The sequence below is a fragment of the Cololabis saira genome, chromosome 20, assembly GCF_033807715.1.
Source record: "Cololabis saira isolate AMF1-May2022 chromosome 20, fColSai1.1, whole genome shotgun sequence".
Classification (NCBI taxonomy): Eukaryota; Metazoa; Chordata; class Actinopteri; order Beloniformes; family Belonidae; genus Cololabis; species Cololabis saira.
The window spans coordinates 19926783-19943407 of record NC_084606.1 but is presented as its reverse complement, the minus strand read 5'-3'; the positions used below and the strand labels follow the sequence as shown (position 1 = coordinate 19943407).

Here is a 16625-nt window from a genome sequence, read left to right as displayed (position 1 = left end):
AAGAATAAGCATCTGATTTGTGCATTTACAGATAAAACCATTGCTTCATACAGAAAATCCTGTCCATTCAAAATAAGGTACATACCGAAGCGCGTCGACTTGCGCCTCCGGCACCAGGCGATGTTGGCTCGGATGAAGAAGGCACCCCACAACCCCCCGAACACTCCCAGAAGGATGAAAGGGAGGAGCTCAAACAGGTACCACGGTGTGTGGTACTCCACGTAAAACAGCACCAGACGGCTGTTGCCGAACGGGTTAATGGAGCGCAGCACAAAGGCCGCCACCAGGGCAGCGAAGAAGGAGCGCCACAAGGTCTTGAGAGGGAAGTAGTAGCTCACCTGGACGAAAGAAAGGCAGCAGAGCAGGGTCAGATAGTTTATACATTACATTCCAGTCATTCCCAGTCAGAGGTGTCAAGTAACAAGTACAAGTACAAATACTTTGTTACCTTAAGTAGAAATTTTGGTTATCTATACTTCACTGGAGTAATTATTTTTCAGACGACTTTTTACTTTTACTCCTTACATTTTCAAGCAATTATCTGTACTTTTTACTCCTTACATTTTAAAAACAGCCTCGTTACTCTATTTCATTTCGGCCTTTAAAAAAAAAACTATCCAGTTAAATTGCTCCATCCGGATAGAGTGAATTTGGTTGTGGTTGTTTCAGATGTTCTTGTCCAGTTTTGTTCTTACATCCGTTCCCTCAGATTCCTGCAACTAAACTTGGATGTACATTCCAATAAAGGTTAGGATAAATGATAACATTCCTCTGAAGTTTGACTTTTTGCACCATTACAATACTTATAGGCAACCAGTCATCATATCTTCTGCTCTCTGAAACACATGTTAATGCTCAATAGTACACATATATGGTTCTTTAATATATTTGCATTATACTAAGATGCATTCATTTTCAATGGCTTTTGTCCTTCATGGCTTTTTTCCCCCTTACATTACTTTTACTTTTATACTTTAAGTAGTTTTGAAACCAGTACTTTTATACTTTTACTTGAGTAAAAAACTTGAGTTGATACTTCAACTTCTACAGGAGTATTTTTAAACTCTAGTATCTATACTTCTACCTGAGTAATGAATGTGAATACTTTTGACACCTCTGTTCCCAGTAAGCATTAGGTTCTGATTAAGATGCATTTAAATGAACTTGAACTGTAGTGTGATTATTAGCTAATGCACCTCCTCCAAGCTGAAGAGGACACCTCCAATTGGCGCGCCAAAAGCAACAGACACCCCAGCAGCTGATGCAGCAGAAAGAACCTGAAAGGTAAAAACAACTCAGTGAGAAACCTCTGGACTAGCTCTCAAACACACGTATACCACTGTAATTTCTTCTCCTTCACCTCTCGTTTCTTGGCCTCATTCTTGCTGTATTTGGGGAAGAGGTAGGAGAAGATGTTCCCACAACAACAGGCCACGTGGACCAGGGGCCCCTCCTTGCCCAGGCTGAGGCCAGACGCCACCGCCAGAACCAGAGTGATGGTCTTGATCATCAGCGTCCACTTGCCCAGGTATCCCCGGATGATGAAACCGCTCAGGATGGTCTTGATCTGGGGGAGTGGGTGGAGAGGTGGATCATGACACAAGTTAAGCCCAAGGTCGAGTTTAATTCCTCAAGCGCATACGGTCGGAGGTTTGACAAGACTGCCGAATTGAAGAATTTCATGATAACACGGCCGTGTTGTTTAGTTGGGTCAAGCAAGGTCTGAAAACATCAGGAAGTGGTTCAGATTTAGGATACTGTGACATCACAGACCTAGTTTAAGTAACCAGCCCCCCCATGTTCATTTCCACCGCTTCATCTTCTGTATGAATGCTGTATGACAAATCTCAAAAGAGACAAGATGTTAACTAAACCTCCTTTAAATCAGATGTTTCAGGTCATTTGTGAGAAGCACCTTACGTGGAAGAGAATAACATCTTTCTAGACCTGAACACACTGAACAAGAGACAGAAAAAACAAAAACACCACAAGCATACTGTGGTTTCTCTCCATCATACGAGGTGCTGGAGAGTGATTAACATTGACTGATTGGTCTTCTCATGGAATTTGTTGATGATTTGAAAATTATAGAGCATTACCAAATTAATTAATGAGCTTGTCCTATAGATAATTGTTTATAAACCTGTTTGAGAGGGTAATTCATGCCCTCATTACTTCTCCTGTAGATTATTGTAATTATCTGCATCTTGGTCCTCATCAAGCATCGCTTGGTTATATGCTGGCTGTAGACCGCCTGAAGAATGGCACCGCCACATTTGTCCAAACCTTTAATCCACACAATTCATCCAATACACCAAGGTCCACAAATCACTTGTTGCTGCTCATTCCTAGATCCAGGCTCATAACACCGCACAAGAGATGCCACGATGCCTGACCCTTTCAAAACATCACTGAAACACTTTTCTTTTTCTCCTCTCGGTTGAGCAGGATATAACAGCTTTAATTGTGCAAACAGAGCTCATTTGTTTATGCGTTCAGTCTGTTACATCTTCTGATGTTTTGTTGCTTATTGTAGCTTTATTCATTGCTTTAGTGATTGTTGAGCTTGTTCATCTAAATATCCTAGAAATAAACTTTGACTTGATTCCTACTGGGCCGTGTTAATGATGATATTTTCCAAACATTATGCTGCATCCTGGCGTCAATGACAGTCCTAGTTCAAGATTGTAAACAGAAACCTTACCTGGACAAGGATGAAGGAAGAGGAAATGTGATACTCAAAGTGTAATCTTGAATCCCAAAAAACAGAAGCTTGAGGATTTTAATTGACTGCAACTATCAATTGACAGTTTGTTATCATCACAATTCAATTAATTAATCATGTAATTAATGTAAATGTAAAAAATATATATTATTAAGCCCTGAAGTACTATCATCAAATTGCTCTCTTTCTGAGTAGCAAGCTTGTAATGTCTCTAGATTTTAAACAAAATAAAATCGTGATCCTGTTAAACATCTTTTTCAGTTAAAAAAGGGTCATTGTGTTTCCTTTTCAATATTTTGTTAAATAGCTGAGTTATTAATCTAGCTACATACCCTGCTCTTGATTTATTTTGCTGTAAACATGATCAAAGTCACAGTTTAACACGTCTCTCTTCTTTTTGCAGCGTTGGTGTCTCCTTGGCAACTAAAAAGAGGCTCTGACAACCTTTCCCATCTCTCCACTGCTCACTGAATTAACTATCCCAAGGCACTTCAGGGCATTAAAAGCAAAAAAAAGTATGACACCATTTTGGATCTCATAAAATGCATATAAGTGACTACTGTAGACCATTTTCAAGAAGAGCCAGAGGGAGCTGCGCAGATTTATAATTTATTATAATTATTTTGGTGCACTTGAGGTATTAAACACGGTTCAGAAGTGAGAAATGGATAACAGTCTGCACAAATCCTGCACAAGCTCCTTCATACACTGAAAAAGGGAGGTGCCCGCAGTAAAAAAGAAATACAACAGGCCTGTTTGTCAGTAAGGGAGGACTTATCTAGAAGATGAAGCTGTGTGCAATGCGGATGCTAAAAATACAAATGTGAAAAAGCTCTAGAGATAAAGGAATGTTCCCAGTGGGTGACCGCAGCTGCACCACAGTGCAGTCTGTGCAATTAAAGATGGGTTCAACAAAAGCAACATCCTCCTCACCTCGGGGATCCCCGAGCCGCAGGCGTACGGAGCAAACACCTTGACCAGACAGACGGCCAAGAAGGCAAAGGACAGAGCCCAGTAGATGTACATGAAGTAGTTCATGATGTATGATCCGGGGCCCTGCGGAGAAGCAGGACACAACACAGTCAGAGTGTTTGCAGTAAACAAGGATTTCAACTGTCTCATGGAGGTATTTTTCACTGCTTCTGCATTCAGTTCTTAAAGAGTTTCCTTGTTGGTAAGTGTTAAAAGAACACTGAGCTAACTTTCAAGTGATGCAAATTACAACTTTTGAGAAAAGAAAGCACTTGTTTGGCTTTCAAGTAATGACAAAGAAGGTTGTTGTGGCTCTGACTCATCTCTTTCAAGTGCCTGTGTTAGTCTACCTCCGCCTGCCCCAGTATTAGCTCAGCCCAGCTCTTCCACTGAGGACACTTGTCCCGCTCAGCGAAGGTGGTTTCATTGGATGTCCAGCAGCACTGCTCATGGTTGAACCACATGGCACTCAGACACACGCCCTCCTTTAGGTCATTCATCCAATCAGCAGCAATGTCAATCAGGCCAGCCAAAGCACCTGGCAGGGGAAGAGAAGAGACAGAACGTGGAGGCAGGGAGGAGACAGGAAGCAGGAGGAGGAGGAAAAGAGAAAGGTGTTTGGAGGAAGTTAGCTGGCTTGTTACAAATGCAGTCTTCTCAAAGAAAATCTAATTCTAACACAGATGCATTAAACTCCTGAAATAAAGATGACATTATTTAAAAATCAGGGATGGTGTGAAACTGTTTTATTCCTCAATTACACTTTGGAGGCAAAAATGTTCAAGATCTGTGGAGTCTTCAAGTGTTTCAGGCTCATCTAGGCCAACAATACAAATCTCTAACCTGATCAACTAAAAGCTCTTCCTTTATAGACTTCAGATAAAAAGACTATCCAACAAAATTAAACACATAAATGCAGCAAATTTATTGTGATTAGATGACCTATGCAGAATAGTATCTTGCTGATTTTGTTATAAGAACATAACTCTTGGGAATCTTCTCTTCTCATTACATAAATGGGCCGTAGATATGAGTTTTTCCCTTGAAAACATCACATACACACATACCGAGTAAAGAGTACAGGAGAATACAGGAACTTTAATAATTTGGCAACCTTATCTAGACTATATGGATGCATTATTCATGTAGCCGTGGGGATATGGCCGCTATGACAGCTGCACTGATGATCTTTTCCGTCTCCATATGTGAAAGCAGCTTAGACGGCTCTGCAGGGCAGACTGCGTGAGTGAATGGCACCGGTAGACGGAGTGAGAATAAGCAGAAGATGCCTGAGGCGGAGCATGTGAAGGTCCCCGGCAGAGGAGATAACGGCTGTGGGAGTCTGTCTGAGTGCGTGTTACCTGACGCCAAGCCGGTGAGCGTCACAACCAGCCAACCGGACCAGGCATCGTACAGGCTCTTGGTGAACTCCCATGCCGACTCCTTTTTCTTGCTGTTGATCTGTATGTACCCAGAAAAAAATGAGCAACAGGTAGCTGAATGACACGTATGAATGAGTAGAAATAAAAACAAACAATTTTAATATTTAAAAAAAGGTTTCAGTGGATAAACTTTTACTGGCAGGAAACACCACCAGGACAAAGTTTTGTACCATTCAGTGATAAATGATTCAGTAATTTACTGTACACACTAGGGCTGGGCGATATGGACCAAAAGTCATATCGATATTTTCTAGCTAAATGGCGATACTCGATATATATCTCGATATTTTTTCTGTGCCTTAATTGGGGTTTCCCCCAAAGCATTATAGCATAGCATCTCTGTTAGCTTCATTTTTTTCTGAGGCAAACCCTTAAAAAAACAGTCAGTTTTAATACAAAGCCTCGTGCCAAATGTCACACAGGTACCTTTATTAACAGAGGTCTGCACAATATCAAAATGTATAAAACAAATGAAATAATAAACATAATAATTTATAATAATAAACTGCCTGCATATATAGAATAAAAATGCTTCTTGAATAAAATAAAACAAATATCCCTTTCCTGCATAACAATTAAATTAAAATACACTGTGCAATTAATACAATGTAGACAGTAACAGGCAGACTTTTCCACTGAGGTTGACAGTTGTGCAAATAACAAAACATTTGTGCAAATCTCAAATAAAACATTCAAGTCAATTTGTCACAAAATAAGCTATATCAAAATCATTAAAAAAAAAAAAAATTTTTTTTTTTTTAAATCGATATAAACGATATTGTCTCGTACCATATCGTGTTTGAAAATATATCGATATATATTAAAATCTCGATATATATCGCCCAGCCCTAGTACACACCGACACTGTTTCCAATCTTACTTTATGAAAACGGTTGATTACTTGACTTTCTGTGTGAGGTAAGTCCAAGGCCATAAAAACAAAGTGTTCAAATAACATGCAAATTCTTGGTCATCATTTCCAGGTGTTCAGAGCAGAAACATGTTCGGAAAGGGCACTGAAAAAACCGAGTCAATATTTGAATATGTGTTGAAATAAAGGGGCCGAATCAGTGGGAGGGAGTTATAATATTTGTTCAGTGATACTGGAGCTGAGCACGCAGACCACAAAAAAATGGACCAGTGGACTTCATGTTTTTATCTTATTAAAAAAAAAAAAAAGGCTCGTTCAAATAATTGAAAGAGTCTTAACATGTCAATATTTAAGAAAAAAAAAAGAAATATTTTATTCCTTAGAATGTCCACATGAGAGGTTCTGGTTTTATGGAGTTGTGTTGAGTTTCTCCCTGCTGCTGCAGCAGGAAGTATTGAACACTTAAACACTTGTGGGGATATTTGTTTCCTGTCATCAACTTCTAAGAAACATTTGTCTAAAAGGACAAATGTGGTGTGGATCAACTTCTCAGAGTCCCCATCTTTGCAGCACCAGTACAGAAATTGCTCCATCTGAAGATTTCTGTCATTTCTGCAGTAAGGGACCAGTTGCAATAGGTGATACAACAATTTCTATGTAAAAATATTTCAGGTTAAGCATATTTAACAGAGTGGTAGTGTGTTAGCTCTGCGTCTTCACCTTCCGGTGTCTCTCACGGTCCTTGCACTTCTCACGGACCCAGTCGATGGTGTGGAAGTCATCGTAAGTCCCTACTCCAGGGATGGGCTCCTCTAGGAAGTCCAACAGGTGTGTAGTACTACTAGGAGCCCCGCCCCCGTTAGTCATGGCGTAGTTAGATCCTAAGAAGAAAAGACCAAAAATGGAAGAGAAACTTGTGATTGTAAAGTTTTTTCTAAATTCCCTGTGTGATTTGTTAAGTCTGACTCGGGGCATCTCCTCAACAACAGCTTTCATGAGGTGTTCTCCGTGGGTTGCGATTAGCATCCATTAAGAAATGATTTTGTTTTCCAAAGATCATGTCTTGTCTCACTATGATGGGCAATGAATTCTTGCCCGTCACAGCGAGAACCTTCAAGATACATGATCCAAGGTCTCTGCACTCCAATATATTTAAATAATACCGAGATAGATAGTTTAATTGTACAACTTCAAGACTTTTTAATCCTTTATTCACTTCATCCATTTTCTCACAAAAGCCTTTACCGCTGAAGCTTCATAAAGTCTTCCAAGAAAGTACAACTAGCCACAAAGTTATGGACAAGGAAATCCAGCAAATATCGTGATGCCTGATCAGACATAAAAACCCTCTGGTGGTCTTGTGGAGTCAATGCTTCTGAACAGAGAAATGGAGACCATCAGTGTACCATGAAGCTTGTTTTATAGTGATGGCTGAAGGATGTATACGTTGTTTGCTGCAGCATCTTTCGGTTTGTGCTTAGATTCAAGAAGGTTCACAATTCTTCTGCAAGATAACGAGGATACTTTAATTTGGTAGTCATATGAATCTCATAAATGCAACCTGCATACCTATTAGTTGTAATCTTTAATGCAATATATGATCTGATATGCAGGAAGAAGCAGCCAAGGAGCTGCTTCTTTCTGTATTTTATCTGTGGAAGATCACAAGATTTATATTCCTGTCATTTCCCCTTTGTTGGCTGCAGTGGCAGTATGATGAGGAAAGTTCCTACAATATAGAGCAACGACAGATCTCTCCAATTTGTCCTTACGCTGCAGTGAGCCAATAACAGCAATCTGAAACAAAGCCCTGATTGATAAATTAGAGAAAAGTCATCTAGTGACATTTGAATCTCAGCCTCCCACGACTGATGACACAAATATTCATCTCCACAACAAAGACACTTTTGTGTCTAACAATGAGATGAAGTGACAAAGACAAGTGAGAAGAGTATAAATGAAGCAAGTAAAAGAAGAAAAACTCGTTTCTCCTGTTTGTGAAGATTCTGTTAAATCAGGCTAATTCATACCAACATGAGTGTAATAATACGGGCACTGTGTGTGTTAATAATAAGGCTAAATCCTACTGCACCAAAAGGAAACAAAAACACAAAAAGAAAACTTGATGAAAAGATTTAGTGACAAAGCATTTCTGACAAGTTGTACCACAGCATATATTCTGTACTAGATTCCTTACATTTTTTTATTTTGAGACAGATTCAAATCTGCTCCAAAAGCAACTGAAACCCTGTGATGTGACTACTTTAGTTCGTACAGTTATGGGGTACCGTTGGGGGATTCGGGACAGCCAGGCAGGGTGGTGGCTTTGCTGGCAGTGATGATGATGATGATGATGATAACTACTACCCTTATTATTGTTTGTATTACTACTATTGATTATAAAACCAGCAAAACCATTTTTTCCTTTTTTAAATCAGGCGATAAACAAGTTTATTTGTGCTGCAGACATTTTGACATTGAGGTCAATGGAGATTGACTCACTTCTGGAGTCCCTAGTGGTTAATCGATGAACTGCAGCTGTTCTCAGTTCCACATTGGCTTCAATCCAGAAGTTGGATTGTTTGTTCATGAGCACAATGAGCAGCCTAGAGTGTAAACCTATATGACTGAGTTGAGATAGGTGGCGGTGAACCCAGATATGACTGTAGGACTGCAAAAAGATGTAAAAGAGATTCAGGTAGCCAGTGAATGCTAATGAGTAATTGCATGACATGTGTTTATAGGTTCAATGCCACTATGTTCAAAACCATCTTTACATTGTCTCTCCCTGCTTGTGTTCTACAAGGTAAAGGCTGATCATGGTGGAAGGAAAAATACTAATAAAAAAAAGAACAGTAGTCATGTTCACAAGTGGTACTGGTAATAAAATTAAGTCATATAGTTTGTTGTTTAAAAATAAATAAGACAAAATGGCTCTATTCTGGCACTCTGACATTAGTAGAACAGTCTTCCACAAGAAGACCACGAAAAAATCTTTGAAGAAGCTTTGTATTACCTCTTTATCACATCTTTCATGTTTAATCAAATGTGTTAGTGAAGAATTTAGACAACCCCCTTTGGTGGGAATATTAGATAGATAATATATGTGTGAATGTGTTCTTGTTATTTCATTATGACCTGATCAGGTTTCCTTTGAGTCATCAGGTTTTATGTTTGGATAGTAAACGACTCAAATAACAGAATACATACTGTGGAATCCAACTATGCAACGTATAACCAATATCGTGGCTACTCTAGATCCTAGTTTAGGAGGAAAGATAGAAAAAAGGCCAGCGAACTGTACCGGAAACAGTCTGATTTAGCATATGGTGCTGCCACAGCTTCCCCGCACTTCAGCCAATATTAGGCCCTTTTCTGTTTAGCATGTGCAATTTTCAGTCTCTTACTTACTCTCTTTTGAGAGGTCAAACTTGATGAAAGTAATAATAGTGATAAATAGTCATTTTTGCTGAAAAAATAAAACAAAAAACAACAGATAGTTGAAATGGTGCTAAAAACATCATTTAACCAAGTTAAAGTTATTATATACAGTAATAATGCTAACACACTGTTTTCTGTGGTAGACAGACTGACAAACCCCACAGCCTCAATCCCCCCTGAACTGCTGTCTGAAAAGGCATGCAATGACTTTGCAGCCTTTTTCACAAACAAAATATTACAGATAAGACAAGCAATATGCTGCTCCAGCTCAGGAATGATAACACTTCGGACTTCCCGTCCTCTAGTAAATCAGGGACAGTTCAGCATCTTAGATTATACAACCCTAACAGAAACGGTTTCAAAATTAAAGCCCACAACATGCTGTCTTGATATTCTGCCTTCAAACTTTTGTAGAACAGTTTTTAACTGCATAGCTCCGGATGTATTGCAGATAATAAATACTTATCTTCAAACAGGCCAGTTTCCCCAGGCCTTGAAAACTGCAGTAATAAAACCTCTTCTAAAAAAAAATCTAATCTGGATGCTACAACACGTAACTATAGGCCAATATCAAATCTGCCATTTTTGGGGAAAATCATTGAAAAAGGTAGTTTTCCAGCAAACCCATGCTTTTTTGATGCAAAACAACCTTTTTAACGCATTTCAGTCTGGATTTCGGCCACACCACAGCACTGAGACTGTACCCATCAAAGTCTTAAATGATATTCATCTGAATAATGATGCAGGCAAATCCAAGATCACATGTGGGGTTCCTCAAGGGTCCATTCTCGGACCGCTTCTATTTAACATCTATATGTTACCCCTAGCTCAGATTATGGAACATCACAACATTTCCTACCATACTTATGCCGATGACACACAGCTCTATATTTCAGTGTCACCACATGACTACAGTCCCCTACTCTCATTGAGTAACTGTATTCACCAAATCAATGAGTGGATGTGCCAGAATTTTCTCCAGCTAAATGCAGAAAAGACAGAGGTGATAATTTTTGGCCCTAAAAATGAAAGGGAAAAGATCAGCGCTCACCTTGGCTCCATGTCATTGACAGCTACAAATCAAGCCAGAAATCTGGGTGTAATTATTGACTCAGACCTGAACTTCAACAGCCATCTAAAGTTTATCACTAAATCTGCCTATTACCATCTAAAAAACATTGCTAGAATTAAGGGGATTCTGTCTAAACAAGACATGGAAAAACTTATTCATGCATTAATTTTCAGCAGATTGGATTATTGCAATGGCATCTTTACAGGCCTTAACAAGAAATCAATCAGGCAGCTGCAGCTGATCCAGAACGAGCCGCCAGAGTCCTTACAAACACCAGGAAACTGGACCATATTACACCGGTCATGAAATCAATACACTGGCTTCCAGTGAGTCAAAGGATAGAGTTTAAAATCTTACTGCTGGTCTACAAAGACCTGAATGGTCTTGGACCAAAATACATGGTTGATCTGTTAGTTCCTATGAAGCTCCCAGAACCCTGAGGTTCATCTGGATCTGGTTTGGTTCTGGTTCCCAAGAACCAGAACCAAGCAAGGTGAGGCAGTGTTCAGTTATTCTGCTCCTCACCGGTGGAACAAACTTCCTGTAGACCTGAGGTCTGCTCCAACTGTCAGCTCCTTTAAATCAGGATAAAAACATTACTGTTTACTGAAACGTACTCCTAAATTAAATACTTACCTGCTGTACTCTACTGCCCTTATTTTTAACAACTTATTATTATTTTACCGCTTTTCTAATTTTATTTCATTTATTTGTTATTTAAGCGTACTCTTAAATCAGCAACTTGTGCTTTTTATTATTTTACCTTCTTTTCTCATAATTCTATTTCATTTTATTTGTTATTTACTGTCTGATTATGTCTTGCTGCTTTTAATGTTGATGTAAAGCACTTTGAATTACAATGTGTTGAATTGTCACTCACTCACTCACTCACTCATCTTCTCCCGCTTTTCCGTTACCGGGTCGCGGGGGCAGCAGCCTCAGCAGGGATGCCCAGACTTCCCTCACCCCAGACACTTCCTCCAGCTCTTCCGGGGGGAGTCCGAGTCGTTCCCAGGCCAGCCGAGAGACGTAGTCTCTCCAGCGTGTCCTGGGTCTTCCCCGGGGTCTCCTCCCGGTGGGACATGCCTGGAACACCTCCCTAGGGAGGCGTCCAGGAGGCATCCGGTACAGATGCCCAAGCCACCTCAGCTGACTCCTCTCAATGTGGAGGAGTAGCGGCTCGACTCCGAGCTCCTCCCGGGTGACCGAACTCCTCACCCTATCTCTAAGGGAGCGTCCAGCCACCCTGCGGAGGAAACTCATCTCGGCCGCTTGTATCCGCGATCTTGTCCTTTCGGTCACTACCCAAAGTTCATGACCATAGGTGAGGGTAGGGGCGTAGATTGACCGGTAAATCGAGAGCTTCGCCTTTCGACTCAGCTCCCTCTTTACCACGACGGTCCAGTACATCGACCGCATTACTGCGGACGCTGCACCGATCCGCCTGTCAATCTCACGCTCCATTGTTCCCTCACTCGTGAACAAGATCCCGAGATACTTGAACTCCTCCACCTGAGGCAGGACTTCTCCACCCACCCGGAGAAGGCATGCCACCCTTTTCCGGTCGAGAACCATGGCCTCGGTCTTGGAGGTGCTGATTCTCATCCCTGCCGTGTCGCACTCGGCCGCAAACCGCCCCAGCACATGCTGGAGGTCCCGGTCTGATGAAGCCAACAGGACAACATCATCTGCAAAAAGCAGAGATGAAATCCTGAGGTTCCCAAACCGGATCCCCTCCGGCCCCTGGCTGCGCCTAGAAATCCTGTCCATAAAAATTATGAACAGGACCGGTGACAAAGGGCAGCCCTGCCGGAGTCCAACATGCACCGGGAACAAGTCTGACTTACTGCCGGCAATGCGAACCAGACTCCTGCTTCGATCATACAGAGACCGGACAGCCCTTAGTAGAGGGCCCCGGACTCCATACTCACTCAGCACCCCCCACAGAATGGCACGAGGGACACGGTCAAATGCCTTCTCCAGATCCACAAAACACATGTAGACTGGTTGGGCAAATTCCCATGAACCCTCGAGCACCCTGCGGAGGGTATAGAGCTGGTCCAGTGTTCCACGACCGGGACGAAAACCGCATTGTTCCTCCTGAATCCGAGGTTCGACTATCGGCCGTAATCTCCTCTCCAGTACCCTGGCGTAGACTTTCCCCGGGAGGCTGAGAAGTGTGATCCCCCTGTAGTTGGAACACACTCTCCGGTCCCCCTTTTTAAACAGAGGGACCACCACCCCGGTTTGCCACCCCAGCGGTACTGTCCCCTTCCTCCATGCAATGTCGCAGAGGCGTGTCAACCAAGACAGCCCTACGACATCCAGAGACTTGAGGTACTCAGGGCGAATCTCATCCACCCCCGGTGCCCGGCCACCGAGGAGCTTACGAACCACCTCGGTGACCTCGGCTTGGGTGATGGATGAGTACGCCTCCGAGCCCCAACCCTCTGCTTCCTCAGTGGAAGGCATGTCAGTCGGGTTAAGGAGATCCTCAAAGTATTCCTTCCACCGTCCGACAATGTCCCCAGTCGAGGTCAACAGCTCCCCACCAGCACCATAAATGGTGCCGGCAGAGTACTGCTTCCCCCTTCTGAGGCGCCGAACAGTCCTCCAGAATTTCCTCGAGGCCGACCGAAAGTCCTCCTCCATGGCCTCCCCGAACTCCTCCCAGACCCGAGTTTTTGCCTCCAAGACTGCCCGAGCCGCGGCCCGCTTGGCCTGCCGGTACCCATCTACTGCGTCAGGAGTCCCACCGGCCAACATAGCCCGGTAGGACTCCTTCTTCAGTCTGACGGCATCCTGTACTTCCGGTGTCCACCACCGGGTTCTAGGATTGCCGCCACGACAGGCACCGGAGACCTTGCGTCCACAGCTTCGAGCCGCCGCGTCGACAATGGAGGCAGAGAACATGGTCCACTCGGACTCAATGTCCCCCGCCTCCCCCGGGATCCGAGAGAAGCTCTCCCGGAGGTGGGAGTTGAAGATGTCCCTGACAGAGGGCTCAGCCAGACGTTCCCAACAGACCCTCACAATCCGTTTGGGTCTGCCCGGTCTGTCCAACCTCCTCCTCCGCCAGCGCATCCAACTCACCACCAGGTGGTGATCAGTTGACAGCTCAGCCCCTCTCTTCACCCGAGTGTCCAAGACATGCGGCCGAAGGCCAGATGAAACGACAACAAAGTCGATCATTGACCTCCGGCCTAGGGTGTCCTGGTGCCACGTGCACTGATGGACACCCTTATGCCTGAACATGGTGTTCGTGATGGACAAACTGCGACTCGCACAGAAGTCCAACAACAAAACACCAATTCAACACACACGTGTTGAATTGTGCTATATAAATAAACTTGCCTTGCCTTATGAAAAGTATATTGAGATTTTTTCTTTGACTCCCATTTGTTTTTCAAAACTTTTATATATTTTGGAGTTGTTTAAAGTGATTTCTTTGTGATTGTAAAAGTAAAGCAAGTTTCTTGTCAAACTACATTTTTTAGGTCTTAGTGAATTGTAAATTAGCAGAGATAACTGCTAAATGTCAAATGTTGTTCAATTAGACAACTCAGATGAATTATTCATTTACGAGTCATGTTATGTGCAATTATCTGTTATCTGTCATCTATTGTATGTAAACAGACAAGGGAAAACTTTGCAAATTAGATTTTCAAGTCTGCAAGCTGCATGGACAACTTGAAGACTCCCTGATATTTAAAAAATGTTTACGTTTCATGTTTCTGGAAGGTGGGAGTATATTGGTAAATTAGAACATCAGACTTTTACATCAGCAAATATCATTATTGGTCACAAAAATTCCAAAACCGTCAGGCTGTACTAAAAATGTCAAATCATGAAAAGTGTTATACAACTATGTTAATGTTTACATTAATGTATGTATAAGGTATTCTAAAATAACCGGCTACCCCAGCAGTGACCATACCAGTGCTTTCATAGACCTTAATGCTTTTTGTCTCGTGCTGAGTCTAAAATCATGCAAAGTGATCAGTACAAGATGAGGAGCAAAAACAAAAAAAAAAGAAAAAAAAAATCTACATCGGCAAAGCTGGAGAGCATTATTTTTTTATCTGAGAAAAACAAGATGAATCCCAAATTTCCCCTCTGGGGATCAATAAAGGACTATCTTATCTTAAATCATCCTCTGAAGGGATTGGATGAGCTGTTCCAAGCGTTAAGATGAGGAGAACCACAGCATTTTCTCTGCAGATAAATAAAGACAGATGAAGTGTGTAGGCTGCATTTCATATTGATTTTCTTCATAGCTTCATTTCAAAAAGCTACAATAAGAAATTACAGTAATGAATTAGCACTTCATTTTGGTGAAGTTTTGAGTTTTTTTGCCTTCGCCTTCAAATCCAATGACAATGCAGCTAATATTACATTGTCCATGTTTTTTAAGGCTAATATAACAAATGTTCAAAAGCTAGACAAAAATATATGTAGAAAAAGAGAAAAAGGCCTGAATAAACCTAATAGACTTTAGATGTTTAGATTAGATTTAATGTTGCTTAATGACACAGAAACAACTTCAACTTCTGCAAAAGAAAACAGTCGAAACAACTGATGAAATCAACCCAACGATGATGCTGCACTAGCAGGTATCTCACAGTTGAACTAAAAGCCTGTGGAGCTCAGCTATGGCGACACCTCAGAAAACAGAAACCGAGGGGGGCGGCATACAAGTTGCCAGCATCATGCTTCAATGGTTCAGTGAGCGCACAAACAAAAGACACGTAAAAATAAGGCTCCAGTTTCGTTCCCCGGTGCTTTAGCATGGTGATGCTGCAATTCTGTTCGGCCTGCGTCACAGTAAAAAGTCAGTGCATACACAGGCTTGATGACTGACAATACTACTTCTCTCAATGAATACTGGTTAATGCCATTATGGATATTATTTTACTATGATCAGTTAGTTCATAAATGAGAAAGTTATAATGTTCTTGTCTTATCTTGACTTTTACATCTAGTCAAAGCACCCCTCCTGAATACACCTCATTAGTCCTACTACTGTTAAGTAAATCAGATCAGGGGGGTTTAGAGGCAGCTGGGTAGGACACTCTGGATCAGCAGGGCTGGAGCAGAGTTAGCCTGCTCAGCCGTCATGTGACCAGCATCATAAACTGGCCCCGATAACCTCAGCAAGGCCCGAAGAGCCCTGCTGTTGACTGATGTCTGAATACCGAGCAAACTGAGAGAATACCTGGAATTACTCAAACGATAAAAATCCATGCAGCTTGAAGACTCTAAAATCTCCTTTGCAGAACTTCCCCTTGTCTGTTTACATACAGTCAACTGCAAATAAAAGATAAATGCAGCCACCATGCCATTACTCTTAAGTGAAGAATTTAGCTGTTGCCATCGTCAGTTCCTTTTTTTCCCTTTTTCTTTATACAGTCGTTGTCATGCATGGGATGGATCTGAGCGTGAAACCAACACCCCACACAAGCATTAGACAACTCAATGAACTCTAGTTTTTGGCACTTGGCGGCGGGCTTCTTGCGGAGCATGGGAGGTTTTCAAACAACATGCTGGTTTTGGAAGGGACCAGTGTGTTAATGACCTTAAGAGGCTTGGATCACCATGTCTTCATCCTGTAACAGTACTGCAAATACTATATGTGTAGTAGCCAAAGTTAGATCCAGTTTTTTGTGCTGTAGTTAGCATTTGATTATAGATTATAAAAAAATATAAACAAAAAAAACAAAACACATTATCATCCAAATAAATCTATCAAAAGGACCTAAGAGGCGAGACAATTTTGTGAGGAGAGGAAAGAAAGTGCAGAAACAGCTGCAGAGTGAGGCCTTAGTATAAAATCAACATTAGATGCATCCTTAACTCACTAGGGGTCTTTTGTCTCTGCTCACTCTCTATAACAATCCAACATGACCTGAAAGAACCAGCAGACACGCTATTAATATTGAGAAGAAATCTTCAAAAATGCCACATTAAAAAACACTAAGTTACAACACAACAGCTTTGAAATGTCACCATTTAAATATAATTTGGGAACAACCTAATCTTCAGTAGTCTGTTACGTGATGCAACATCCTACATATTGCCAACAGGTGTCTTCAAACAGCACGG

The 16625-nt window shown here is 41.7% G+C and overlaps 1 protein-coding gene across 8 annotated transcripts in view; it reads right to left on the bottom strand.

The window, feature by feature from the left end:
* Positions 1-16625, bottom strand: part of clcn3 (chloride channel 3) — a 56224-nt gene that overhangs the window by 13128 nt on the left and 26471 nt on the right. For all 8 annotated transcript variants that reach the window (XM_061710558.1, XM_061710554.1, XM_061710553.1 and 5 more), the window contains 7 exons: positions 6731-6891; positions 5059-5158; positions 4048-4235; positions 3659-3781; positions 1361-1567; positions 1197-1277; positions 86-338 (listed from right to left, as the gene is read on the bottom strand). In XM_061710558.1, the coding sequence (XP_061566542.1) occupies positions 86-338; positions 1197-1277; positions 1361-1567; positions 3659-3781; positions 4048-4235; positions 5059-5158; positions 6731-6891 (1113 nt within the window). The remainder of the gene's footprint in view (positions 1-85; positions 339-1196; positions 1278-1360; positions 1568-3658; positions 3782-4047; positions 4236-5058; positions 5159-6730; positions 6892-16625) is intronic.